The sequence below is a fragment of the Propithecus coquereli genome, unplaced genomic scaffold (assembly GCF_000956105.1).
Source record: "Propithecus coquereli isolate 6110/MARCELLA unplaced genomic scaffold, Pcoq_1.0 Scaffold442, whole genome shotgun sequence".
In the NCBI taxonomy this organism is placed as follows: Eukaryota; Metazoa; Chordata; class Mammalia; order Primates; family Indriidae; genus Propithecus; species Propithecus coquereli.
The window spans coordinates 1,167,244-1,180,112 of record NW_012150197.1 but is presented as its reverse complement, the minus strand read 5'-3'; the positions used below and the strand labels follow the sequence as shown (position 1 = coordinate 1,180,112).

The 12,869-nt window shown below is 66.5% G+C and overlaps 1 protein-coding gene across 2 annotated transcripts; it reads left to right on the top strand.

Annotated features, from left to right (window-relative positions):
* The first annotated feature begins 36 nt into the window (after nt 1–36).
* OGFR (opioid growth factor receptor) lies at nt 37–7,756 on the top strand. 2 transcript variants are annotated; one of them, XM_012654645.1, is made up of 7 exons: nt 37–187; nt 2,409–2,477; nt 3,170–3,248; nt 4,138–4,216; nt 5,089–5,155; nt 5,796–5,944; nt 6,459–7,756. In XM_012654645.1, the coding sequence occupies exons 1-7, from the start codon at nt 50–52 to the stop codon at nt 7,480–7,482; spliced, it is 1,605 nt and encodes a 534-aa protein (XP_012510099.1). In that variant the 5' UTR covers nt 37–49; the 3' UTR covers nt 7,483–7,756. The 2 variants fall into 2 exon arrangements, with proteins under 2 accessions (XP_012510099.1, XP_012510100.1); XM_012654646.1 differs by having other exon boundaries at nt 136–187; nt 2,414–2,477.
* Nucleotides 7,757–12,869: the final 5,113 nt, after the last annotated feature.

Below are 12,869 nucleotides of genomic sequence, written 5' to 3'. Positions count from 1 at the left end.
CTCTTCCGCTTTCGCTTTCGCTTCCGCCGGGAGCGCGGCGCCGCGGAGCATGGACGACCCCGACTGCGACTCCACCTGGGAGGAGGACGGCGACGCGGACGCGGACGGCGAGGCCGCCGGCGCGGGGTCCGCGGACGCGGGGGACGAGGACGAGGGCGCGGGGCAGGCGCGGCCCGGCGCGCTCCAGGTGCGGGCCGGGGCCGGGGCCGGGGTCCGGGTGGGGAGCCCCGCTCGTCGGCGGCCTGCAGTGCCGGGTCGCCTGTGTCCCCTCGTCCCCCGGCGCGGGACCTCGCGGGAAATGCGGGGCCGGCGGGGGTGACGTCAGAGCCGCGTCCGGGGACCCGAGCCCCGTCCCATGTGCCCGCGCGTGGGTAACGTTCCTCCCCCTCGTCCGCATCCCGCCTCCAGCCGTGGTGGCTGCGGTCTGGGTAGACCCCAGCCTTCCCGCTGCCGTCACCGCTGCTTGGCCAGCGTCATGGCGGTCCCTGCGGCGACCCCGCGCCGGCCGGAGGGAGCCCCCCCGCCCTACCCCCCCCGCCTGACCCCCACTCCTGACGCCCCCCGCCCGCGGGGTGCAGCGCCCACCCGACATTCTGGCCGGTGGCCCGGGGGCTTCCTTTGGGTGAGTCCCGAGCACCGGCCCGCGGCCCACCCGCAGTTGGCGCCGGTTACTTTGTTGCCAGCAGGCACTTGTCGCTGCCAGAGGTTACTTTTGTTGCCAGTGGTTATTAACGGCTGCCGGGGCTGCCGCCCATGGCCCGCTGTGGAGCCCGGGAGTGTGGAATCAGGCTGTGGCCCCGGGATGGATTCTGATTCCGCCCGTGGCAGAGAGCGCTAGTTTCGGGTTTGTGCCTGAGAACCCGGGAGCGGTCAGTGAGTGACCCCGAGGCGGTGCTGGAAGGCCACTCCCGTCCCCAGCACACCTGCAGTGCTTCCGGCGCTGATGTGCAGGGAGGCAGGCCCAGGAGGCTGGGGTCCAGAGCCTGGAGGTGGGGAGGGGTCTGGTTCTGCCCCCAGGATGACGTTCGCTGGGGTGGGCTCTGACAGGTAACTGTCCCTGCTGGAGTTGCTGGAGCCACACTCCTGAAGCAGTGCTCAGGTGCCTGTGACCTCTGACCTCTTCCCTTCTGCCTCCTGCCCCAGCTTCTGTCACCACCCTACCCCCATGTCCGCTGCGAACCCTCAGGGACCTCCCCAGCTGCCCCGCACTGGACCCTGGCGAGGCCGTTTCACTTTGTCTCGGACCATGGGATGTGTGGGCTGACCCTGCTTTGAGGTGTGTGCACAGCCAGCGTCCATCCAGGACACCTCCTCTTGAACTGACCTAGGGAGGCTCCCCGCTGGCCCCAGGGAGAAGGGGAAGTAGAACGGGTGGAAGGCGGGGCCAGCTCCTGCTCAGTTTTGTTTTCCCTCCACTGGCCCTCAGCTAGAGAACCTCACCCTCTGGCCCCAGTTTAGAAACAGGGCAGAGAGGCAGCTCCAGACCCCAGCTGGAGCTCAAGGCAGAGCCAGGCACGCTGTGGCTGACCTGGCCTCCTGACCTCCCTTCGAGCTCCTGGATCCTGAGACCCGGCCACCTCCACGGACGAGCTGTCCCCTTATGTCACACCCAGGGCCCCCCCTTGCTGCTGTGTCCCCCACTCCCGTAATCGGGTGGGCGCCGGGCTTGGTTTACCCAGCACCCTCCTCACCAAGTGTCTCCAGGCCTTCCCTGGACGCTGCGTGCCTGGCATGCACGGGTGGGGTGACAGAGTTGGACAGCGAGGAGCCCCTGACATCTTGCTGAGGAGCCACCCACACAGGACTGGAGGCCAGGAGCCTCAGGGTCTGACCTTACTGGGGTCTGACCTCACTGTGGGCTCTGGCCAGTGAGGCGTGGGGGTGGGGCAGGGAAAGGCCACTCCCTGGGCCTCAGTCATTCATTCATTCACCAGACCGCGCCATAGGTGGTGAGGCTGCTGCCCCTGGGAACACAGAGCCTGAGTACGGTCAGCTCACAGTGCGAGGGGGTGGTGCCATGGAGAGTGGGGGTACCTGGGGGCACATAACGGCTGAGACCAGAGTGGGGGTGGCCAGCAAACCTGGAGGAGGAGGGAGTCAGGGCCACACCCCGTGAGCGTGCGCGCAGTGGCCTGGGCCTGGAGCCACCCTGGGGTAGAAGCCGAGACTCCCAAGCCTGGGGCAGGCCTCAGCCCTGGCTGCTCCGACCCCCTGTGGTTCTGTGAGGGTGTCTGGGTGCCTCACTGGGGTCCAAGTCTGCCAACCAGCAACCCCCCAGAAAAGGGCTGGGGTGCGAGAACTGGAGGGAGGAACTATGGAGAACCCCCACCCTCTTAAAGATGCTGACCAGGTGGGGCCCACTGTGGGGGTTTCCCATGGGGTCCTCATCCCATCTCTTCTCTTCCCAGTCCAGGATGACAGGGTCCCGGAACTGGCGAGCCATGCAGGACATGCGCAGGTACCGACACTGCTACCCGGTACGTACCCGCCCCGCACAGCCCTTGGAGCCCCCCTGCCACCCCGGCAACCCCTTGCAGCAACCCTAGCACCTTGGCAGCCCACCTGGAAATACCAAGCCCTCCCGTCAGCCCTTCTTCTCGGACGGAACATCTCATGTCCTACTGGAAACCTGCCTGGGCCTATTGGGGTTTTGGGGTGAGCCCTTCGAGAGCACAAGCCAGATGTGGGTTGAGATTCCTGCCCTTCCCCCAGTCACGAGGTGATGGGCCGTGTTGCCCTCACTCTGAGAGCCTCTGCACCTCGCTTTAGAATGCGGGAACACAGCAGCCATGTAAGGCAGGTGGGTGGTCCGTGACCCCACACGAGGGCTCCCCCAGCAGGTGCTAGCAGCCATCCCACATGGGCAGCTGATCACAGCGACCTCCTTGGGGTGGTGGTTGTCCTCAGCCCTTGTCCTCTGTACCCCAGATCTCAACCCCTGTGCTCCTTTTGGGGTACAGAGGAAGGGGGACCTCCCAGGCCACTCGTGGTCAGTGGTAGTCAGAGGCAGCTGCAGAGTGCGGAGCCCAGGCTGGGTCTCGGGGTCCTTGACAGCCTCTGGAGGTCTGGAGGTTTGCAGACGCCCCTCCCCAGAACGTGCTGGTCTGAGCCACCCCCGGAGGCAGCCTGTTTCTGTGATTCCCTGACTGCCCTTCCTCTGGCTCTTCAGGATTTGGTAGAACCAGACTGCAACGGAGACATGCCAAACCTGAGTTTCTACAAAAATGAGATCCGCTTCCTGCCAAACGGTGTGTACCCACTCAGCAGCCAGCAGTCCCTGGGGACCGGGTTTGGGTGTACCCCACGCTGGGGCTGTGGCTTTCAGGTAGCCCCACAGTGCCCCCTGGAGGCGGCCAAAGGGACTCCAGGGCCCCAGCCTTGGGTCTTAGCAGCGAAGTTTGGGTCAGGGATCTGCAAACTCTGTAAAGGACGGGAGAGTAAATATTTGAGGCTTTTCAGGCCACAAAGTCTCTGTCAAAACTGCTCGAGTCTGCCACTGTCTCACAAAAGCAATGTGTAAACTAATGACTTAAGGATGGTTTTTATATTTTTAAGTAATTTGAAAAAATTAAAGTAGAATAATATTTTAGGATGTGAAAATTAGATGAATTAAAATTTCAGGGTCTGTATGTGAAGCTCCGTGGTACCTGCCCACACCATGACGCACACGTTTGCCCGTGGCTGCCTTCACGCTTGGGCAGAGGACAGACCACCCGGCCGCACGGCCCAAGTGCACTGCCTGGCCCTCGGCAGAAACAGGGCACTGCTGCCCTGGACCTGTCGTGGGCGTGGGGCTGGCTGGCGGCTTTGTTCGAGGACAGAGTTCCGAGACCAATGGGCCCTGTTTCGGGGGAGGCGGCGAGGCCCCCCTCGGCATGGACAGGCCGGGTCTGGGACCACCGGTGCCCCTGGTGTGCGTCCGTCAGCAGCGCGGGCCAGTTCACAGGCTGAGCAGGGCCAAGGGCCCAGGTGCTCAGAGTTGGTGGGTCACACGTCAGATGAGGTGTGGGCAGCTCTGCCGACCCCCAGGAACCCTCGTGGGGTGCGGGGGGTGCTGGGGAGCTTTGGGAAGTGCTCTGTCCCCCTGAGCGCCGTCAGGGTGGCTTCCACAGCTGACTTGTCCCCATGGGCTCCCAGGCTGTTTCATTGAGGACATTCTTCACAACTGGAGGGACAACTATGACCTCCTCGAGGACAACCACTCCTACATCCAGTGGTGAGTCGGGCCGAGCAGGGCAGGGGCCCTCGTCCACGCTGCTTCCTGGTGTGTGCTGAGCACTCCGCCCTTTCCACTGTCTACCGACACGCACGGGTGGGTCTCACTGGGCGCTGCGGTGGCCGTGCAGGGGAGCCTCGGGCCTGCCCGGCTATGGCTCTTCATTTTGAAACAGCCTCTGCGGCTGGGAGCTGAGGACCTGGGAGACGGGCGGGCTGCACACATACTCCCGTGCGGCAGGAGAGGCGGGCTGGCCCGTGGCCGCGCAGGGCTCCAGCACGGTGCCTCGACGAGACTTGCCGGCACAGCTCGCTTGGAGGCTGTGGCCTGGCCACGGAAGTCAGTGTGCCTTGCTTTGAAGACAGCCCTCTGGGCGGTACTCAGGCAGCCCCTCCTGGCACATGGTCCATCGTGGGTAGTAATACTGCAGTATTAACGACGTGAGAGAAAGAAGAATGAAACAACAGAAAGGAAAGTGTGGCCCTGCCCTGAGCCGAGGCTGCAAGTCAGCCTGGCCGTGGGCATCACTTTCCTGCCTGTCCAGCCGAGCGTGCAGGCTGGGGACCCCGTCCTCCCGGTCCACAGAGCGTGCAGGCTGGGGTCCCCGTCCTCCCGGTCCACGGAGCATGCAGGCTGGGGTCCCCGTCCTCCCGGTCCCGAAGAGTATGCAGGCCGGGGTCCCCGTCCTGGGCCTGTACACACTCACCCCTTTGCTTTGTTGATTTGAGGGGGGCCTGGCCAGCCTCTCCTGGAGTTGAGCATGGAGCCCAGAGAGGGTGGTGAGCTGCCACAGGCCACCAACAAGCGTGTGCCCAGGAGCTGGGGGCTGACCTCTGGTCACACAGGGCCCTGTGCTGTGTCTGACCCCACAGGCTGTTTCCTCTGCGGGAACCGGGAGTGAACTGGCACGCCAAGCCCCTCACACTCAAGGAGGTCGAGGTGAGCTCCAGTCCTTGGAGGCGTCTTGGGGGCAGATAGGGAGGCCTGGGGAAGCCACCCTGCCTGGGACAGGGGTCACGTGTGACAACAGAAGTTTGCTACCCCCCAGGGGCCACTTGGCAGGCAGCAGGGCCGGAAGAGCCTCCAGTCTTACCATCTCCCTCCGAGTGGCCCTGGCTTCCCAAGGACCTAGGAAGTGGCACTTTCTGAAGCTGTTGCTTCCAGCTGGGGGTCTGGGGCAGAGCCCCAGAGAGACTCAGAGTGGCCGGACTTGCCTCTGTCCCCCTGGTTGGGGCCGGAGTGGGAGGCCCAAGTTTGGAAGCCGCCCCTGAGGGACGAGAGGGGCTTAGAGGGCTGGGAGCACCTGGCAGGGCGTGGAGCAGGCTCGCGGAGGAGATGCCTCCCTTTGGGGTAAAGCAGCCACCTCGGGCCCCAGCGAGACCTCATGGTGGCTCTGAGGAAAGCGGGGAGCGCATGAATGCGCCTCTCATTTTTCCCTGAGAGTCCGAGTCCAGGCCTCTGGGTGAGTCAGGCCCCGAGGGAGTGTCGGTGGCCCCACGCCTACGTGGCCACCCTAACGCGCTTGGGACAGCAGGCCCCAGGGATGGCTGCCGGAGCTCTCCAACGCGCTATTTTCCAGGCTTTCAAAAGCTCCCGGGAGATCAGGGAGCGGTTTGTCCAGGCCTACGAGCTCATGCTGGGCTTCTACGGCATCCGGCTCCAGGACCGAGACACGGGTGCCGTGTGCCGGGCACAGAACTACCAAAAGCGCTTCCAGAACCTGAACTGGTGAGAGGCAGCGCGCGGGGCCGGGCCGGGCCAGGCAGGACCTGCTGGGCGCGTGACAGGCTCTGGGCACCCTCCTCACCGCAGGGTAGGGTGGTTCTTACCTGGTAGGGAGTTGTAGGAATTTTCAGAAAACTGTCCCCTGCGTGGGAGGGGCCAGCCCTGCAGAGCAGCTAGGGCAGTGCCAGTCTGTGCAGCCGGCACAGCCCCCTTGCATTGGAGGTCCGAGGCCCCTGTGCTGGACCCCTCTGGTCCTCCCCCTGCCAGCTCCTCCCTGCAGGGTCCCGGGGGGCCGGCTACCCTTCCAGGTGATGCACCAGACCCCCGCCCACACGTCCAGGGCCCACGGCCATCTTCTTGGGTGCTGGGGTGTGTCCTCCCCTGGGCCCAGGGAGGCGGTTGGGCACAGAAGCTCCTGGAGGGTCGAGTGGAGCCGGGTGGGAGGAGAGTGCGGCCCACAGGGCCCAGGCCCAGGCCCGTGGCCCGCCCGCAACCTCTGCCGGCCGGACCTCCGCAGGCACAGCCACAACAACCTGCGCATCACGCGCATCCTCAAGTCGCTGGGCGAGCTGGGCCTCGAGCACTACCAGGCGCCGCTGGCCCGCTTCTTCCTGGAGGAGACGCTGGTGCAGCGGGAGCTGCCGGGCGTGCGGCAGAGCGCCCTGGACTACTTCATGTTCGCCGTGCGCTGCCGGCACCAGCGCCGGGAGCTGGTGCGCTTCGCCTGGGAGCACTTCCGGCCCCGCTGCAAGTTCGTCTGGGGGCCCCACGACAAGCTGCAGAGGTTCAGGCCCAGCTCTCCACCCCGACAGCTGGCGGCTCCCAGGCAGGTGGAGGGGCGGGAGAGCCCCCAGGACCCCCTCCTCGAGGCTGGCACCCAGGGTTGGACCTGCGGGCTGGGGAGGGAGGGGAGTGGGGACAGCACGCCCGAGAGTCCCCGCCCGCCGAGCGTGAAGCCCCAGGACCAGGGAACCCTGGAGAGGAGCCGGGGAGACGTGGCCAAGGGCGGCAGGGAGGATGAGCCGGAGCCCCCGAGCCCCAAAGAGGGCAAGAAGAGGAAGCTGGAAATGAGTGGGCGCGAGCAGACCCCCGAGGAGCTGGGCCCCCAGGGCGCCTCGGAGGTGGAGAAGATTGCTCTGAACCTGGAGGGGTGTGCCCTCAGCCAGGGCAGCCTCGGGGCGGGGGCCCAGGAAGGGGGCAGCCAGGACTTGGGGGAGGCTGAGCAGCCCTGCCCCCAGCCCCCGGGGGCCAGGGTGGCCGACGAGGTGAGGAAGCGGAGGAAGGTGGACGAGGGTGCCAGGGACAGTGCCGTGGTGGCCAGCAGGGAGGCCCAGACACCGGCCCCATCAGGGTGCCCCGAGGCCAGAGAGGTCGAGAATGGGGTCAAGGAGGATGTGGAAGGCCCGACGGAGCCCAAGCAGGGTGCCCCTGGGAGCCTGTCACAGGGCCCAGGCCCCACTGCAGGACCTGCGGCCCAAGAGTGTGCAGAGGTCGGGGAGGCCACAGGGGAGGGGCCTCCTGCCAGACCCACAGAGCCTTAAGGGACAGTGCCAGCAGGTGTCGTGGCCCTGCTGCAGGAGTCGGGGCCCCGGGCACCCGGCGCTGCTCTCCCCAGTGTCCAGCAGTACCAGCCTCTCCCCAGCAGCCACTGCGGCGGCCTGGCAGGAGTGCAGCCCCGCCTCAGGGAAGGCCCAGGCCCCCAGGAGCCTCGGCGTCTCGCTGCACCCCCGCCCCACTGTCCTCTGCCCATCTCTGTAAATTGACTTTCAGGGTCGGGGGGTGGTAGGGTCCCATTTTCTTAGTCTGGTGCCAAGCGAGGCCTTTTCTGAATAAACTCATTTGACTTTGAGACTTTCTGGCTTGGACCAAGGCCCTGTTTGGTGGCGGGTGGGGCTGGTTTCTTCTCCAGTCACAGTGGCCAGGCCTGGGGGCAGAGCAATGGCCCAGCCTCCCAGACACACCCAGCCTTGCTGCCTGGTCCCTTGGGCACAGGTACGCTGCCCCCAGGGGAGCACACGTGTCCCGAATGCGAGGCCTCCCAGGGCCTCTGACGGCTGGACAGTTGGTCCCCTGGCTGCCTCTGTCCCCTGTCCAAGGTGGGTGTAGGGACGCAGGAGCTGGGGTTGAGCGGCTCTGCCGCCCTTCACAGGGCCTGCCTCCGCGCCCCCCACAGCCCGGCTTTGTCCCTCTGAGCCAAAACCCTCCCTCCCTAATCCACCAGCATCTCTATCTCTGGGGCGGGGAGCTTTTGTGGGGCCTCTGACGAGGGTCCCCCAACTCATGGCTCCTCCAGGGGCCACATGCTTGCCTTTGAACAAACCATGGCGGAGGTCGGATGCAGACCTGTGGGCTCTCCTGAGCAACCATAGCTCACGCTGAGAGTTAGAACTGGGGCTCCAGGCACCACGTTCGGGGGGAGCGCCGGTGGTTAGCTCCTGCTTTGGGTGGGTGGAGCTCAAACCAGTCGCTTCGGAGGGCGGCTCCTGCCTCAATTTCCCTTGGAGCTGGGGGGGCACCTTCGCAGCTGGCCACCGCCCCCAGCCCTGGCCCACCAGAAGCTGTGGGACCCCTGGTGCCTCAACTTTGGTGTGGCCCAAGACAGGGTTTCTGCCGTGGAGGGGAGACTGAGGCACTGAGGTGGATGTCGGGCTTCAGACCAGTCACTTGAGCAGCCTCCTCATGCAGACTGTCACCTGGCTGGTCAGGTGGAGAACCTTGGTGCTGAACCCAGACGGAAGCTGCCGGAGCAGCCCTGGGGGAGGGGTCTGTGCCTGGTGGTGGGCACCAAGGGGTGGCAGGCAGTGCTGGCCCACCTGACCCCGAGCTTCCAGGACAGTGAAGTCCCCAAACTGGTGGGCAGTGCTTTGGTTCTACCCAGCTTAAGGGGCCCCAGGGAGGCTGGTGGGTGTGCGGCCAGCCCAGACCCCTGGGTCTCCCTGGAGTTGGGGGTGAGTTTATGAGGAGCTGAAGGCCAGGGGAGGGGAAGGAAGGCCACGTGGGGTCCTAGGCAGCAGGCCATCCCCCGACCCGAGTGAAGACCAGCTGTGCCGAGTCCACTGGGCAGGAGCCCTTGCTGGGCGTGAGGGGCAGAGCTGGGCTGTGGGGCCTGCAGCCAGGAGAGAGGGGCTGGGGGGCGCCGGCCACATCCGCATCTTTCCCCCAGGCCCTGGGCTTGGAGCAGGGGTGGGGCTGCTGGGAGCCCTCACCCACCCCCTCTCTGAAGACACATCCCCGGATGGACCCCGCTGGAGGGCAGACACTCTCCTTACCCTCTGGATAGAATTCACACCCACCCTCCCACCTGAGGAAGCAAGGTGAGGTCCCTTCCAGGTAGTGAAGGGGGGGTCTCCTTCCAGGCACCCCCGCCTGTTCATTTCCATTGTCTCGAAGGCCACGAGTTCCCACCAGCAGAAATGAAGCTCGTAACAGTTTCCCCTAAATCCTACAGCGTTTGTCAGGGAATCCGCAGTTCATCAGCCCCCGGGGCGGTGACTCCCCCGCCCACTTGCCGGGTCTGGTGAGCCCTGGGCTGGAGAGAGGTGGAAAGGCCACTGGCAGCCTCAGAGCTCCTGCTCTGGACACATCTTTGGCCCAGGACAGTGGTGATGCTTCCCCTCCCCCAGGGTCTGCATTTTGCTGTCTTGGGGGCCAGGGTCTGGGTGAGTCTGGCCTTGGCCAGTGGCGGCTGGCCTGGACCGGTCACCTGGGGGAGTCCAGGTTGTGGGCGGGGCCTGGGCATGGGCGTGCCCCCGCACAGCAAGCCTGGCACTGTCTGGCCCCCAATACGGGGGCTGGGGGGGTTCACCCTCCCTGGGGAGGGGCCTGGCTTCCTGCCCCTTCCTGGAAGGAGCCCCTCTGAGCGAGCCGCCCTCCCACGCGGAGGAGCCGAGGGGCGCGGAGAAAAGAGGCCTTTCTCCTTTGCTCAAAGGTGTGTGTGTGACTCGCCAGTCCTGGGATAATTTTAACTCAGAGGCTGGCCAAAAACGCCCGGCTGCTTTTTTTCCCCTGGCCGCTGGGCGCCGCAGCCCCGCCCGCCCAGGTAGGCCTGAATGGGGGGCTTGTGCGCGGGCGCCGCCCCCGCCCCACCTGCCCGCCCCCATCCCGCCCGCCGCCCTGCCGGCGCGACCCGCCGCCGCCCAGACGCCGCGCAGCCATGGCCCGCGCGCCCGCGCTCGCCCTGCTCCTGCTCGGACAGCTGCTGGCGGCCGCCGGGGCGCAGGTGAGGGTGGCGGGGCCGGGAGACGCGCAGCGGGGACCGCGCAACCTGGGACCGCCCGGCCTGCACCGCCGGGGCAGCCGCCGAGCCGCACGCCGCGCGCAGCCCGGTGGCCCCACGGCGCGCATCGCCGACGGGGCGCGGAGCCGCTGACCTGCGCTTGAGCCCCGGGGACGCCCGACGCGTCGCGGATGAGCCCGGGCGGCCGCCGCGTCCTCGCCAGACCGGGGTCTGCCCGGGTCTGGCCGCTGCCGGCACCGCCGCCTCGCCAGACGGACAATGTGGTCTTTGTTTCCCGCGGCTCCGCGCGGGCGGGCGGCGGCTCGCGGGTCACCGAGGCGGGCGGGGGCCCCTGTGACAGGCCGCAGAGCTGCCCTGGACCTGGGGAGAGGGGAGCTTGCGTGGGCAGACCCGGTGCCAAGCTGGGGGACTGCCCAGCGGCGGGGAAGGGCGCTACTTAACACATTTCTCCATTTCAGAAAGTGGGACCTCCTGGCCCCCCTGGTCCCCAAGGGCCACCTGGCAAGCCAGGCAAAGATGGCATCGATGTGAGTTGGGGGCAGGGGGGCGGGAGGGTTCTCTGGTGTTCTAGCTCTGCCACCTGCCTCCCTGAGCCCCCAGGCCCGGCGGAGAGAGCACCAAGCCTCCCAGAGCTGGGGTGACGGCAGCGAGAGCCAGCACCCCTGTGGCATGTGCGCAGACCTGCAGGGGTGGAAGCGGGGCTGGGGGGTGTCACACGGTGGTCCCTGGGCCAGTAACATGGCCGCTGAGGTGTCTCTGGGTTCCCTGTGTCCGTGGGTCCGGCCTGTGGGGTGGATGGGTCCTGTGGGGTGCTGGGTGCTGGCGCCAGCCTTGCGGGAGGCAGGGCCAGCTCAGCCCCAGAGGCGCCGTCCTCCACGGGGTCCCAGACCAGGCGTGGGAGGCTGGGTGGAAACCTCCCCCAGCCAGCCACCTCCACAGAGGCCTGTTCTCTCCGTCTTGTTCCTGGGGGAGCAGTGAGGACTGTGAGGTGCTGTGTCAAGAACCCCCACGACCCATCCTCAGCCTCCCTCCTCCCTCCAGGACAGCCATGTCCCACCCTGGCCCCAGGTGGCCTAGGGCCTGAAACCTGGCCTCAGTCTCGGTTAAAGGATTTCAGGCCTAGAGGTCGTCAATGGGTTTGGGGGCCCTGGGGGGCCTTACTGGAGGGCGGATGGAGCTGGGAGGCCTCTCGGCTGCCCGAGGCCTGGCTCCTGAAGCTGGCCGGCTGTGGAGGGCTGGGGCTTTAGGACGCCTCCCCATTGTTCCGGGGGGTTGTGTCCCCTTGTCCTCAGAGTGGTTCCCAGATGCAGGGTGGGCTGAAAGGGCCGAGCCCCGTGTATCCAGATCACCCCTCTCCCCGGTGCTGGTCCACAGAGGGGGTGCCCCTAGGTATGGATGTAGGAGCTGGGGCCCCATCTTGTCTCCTGGGGCCAGGCCTCAGGGACGGACCTGGAGGCAGGTCCCTGTCTGCTGCCCTGGGGCAGGGTTTTCAGGGGACCCCGGATTTTCAAGGGTCACATGTGGGTATCTCCCCTCTGCAGGGAGAAGCTGGTCCTCCAGGTCTGCCTGGGCCCCCGGTGAGTGTCCCTGGCTGTGGGGGAAGGGACGCCCCTTTCCCGTCTGGAAGGGGGTGGACGCGGAACAGAGAGGTCTTTCACGCTTGCCCGTCCCACCAGGCTGGGCCCGGGTTGCCTGAGGAGAGGCCCCAGAGGGCTGGAGCAGGGGCCTGAGCCAGGAGGGGAGGGAGGGGGGCGCGTGGGGTTTGCTGTGTCTCTGGGCAGGGTCTGGCTTTAGAACTTTCTTTGGGCAGAGCGGGGCAGGCCAGGGAAGGGGGCGACACATGGAGCCCACCCAGAGCTGTAGTGTAGCCCCCTCACCGCGCTCAGCTCCAGGGGATGGCAGTCCCAGGGCTTAGAGCCCTGTCTGGGCCCACTTGGGGTTCCCACAGAGGGACTTCCCAGCCCTTAGCTGGAAAGGCCAAAGTGACCAGGCAGACGCCCTACAGACAGGACCTCGGGATGTGGCGGGCAGCCTTCCGGGGCCTGGGAGCAGAGGGGCCACCTTGCGTGGCCACTGGTGTGCGGGCGGAACACGCTTGCTTCCTTGCTGAAGGCCAGAGCTCAGGGCCGGACCCCTCCCTCACTCCTCTGCCCCTTCCTCCTGCACAGGGACCAAAAGGGGCCCCAGGGAAGCCGGGGAAGCCAGGAGAGGCCGGGCTGCCAGGACTGCCGGGCGTGGACGTGAGTGTGCCGGCCCCTCCCCACACCGGACCCTGGAGCAGTCGGTCTAATTGCTGGTCTCCAGCTGGGCCTGTTCAAGCGGGAAACCCAGTCCTGATAGAAGTTTCCAGAAGTCCCCATCAGGGGTCCTTTGGCCTTCATCCCAGACCCTGCTAGCATCTGGCAGAGGACAGAGCCAGCCCACAGTAGGAGGACGTCCCGCCAGCTCTTGCTCGTCCAGAAACAAACAGCCATTGTCAGGCTCCTGTGCCCAGGCTGGCCTGGTCCATGCCCAAGCCCCAGGCGGCCCAGGCTCAAGGTCTGGCCGGAGCTTTGTCAGGGCCAGAGCCGGGTCAGGAGGTGAGCTGTGTGGTCCTGCTGGGCTGGTCCCCACGGGGCCTGACTCCAACAGGCGCCCCCGCTGCTGGCTTCACACTGCCCCAGAGCCTTGGGACGCGGATGTGCACGGGGC

Excerpts from the sequence above, each read along its gene's own strand:
- OGFR (XM_012654645.1), top strand. The coding sequence starts at position 50 with ATGGACGACCCCGACTGCGACTCCACCTGGGAGGAGGACGGCGACGCG. Across the intron at positions 2,478-3,169 it reads GGTACCGACACTGCTACCCG|GATTTGGTAGAACCAGACTG; the intron begins GTACGTACCCGC and ends CTGGCTCTTCAG. Across the intron at positions 5,945-6,458 it reads CGCTTCCAGAACCTGAACTG|GCACAGCCACAACAACCTGC; the intron begins GTGAGAGGCAGC and ends GGACCTCCGCAG.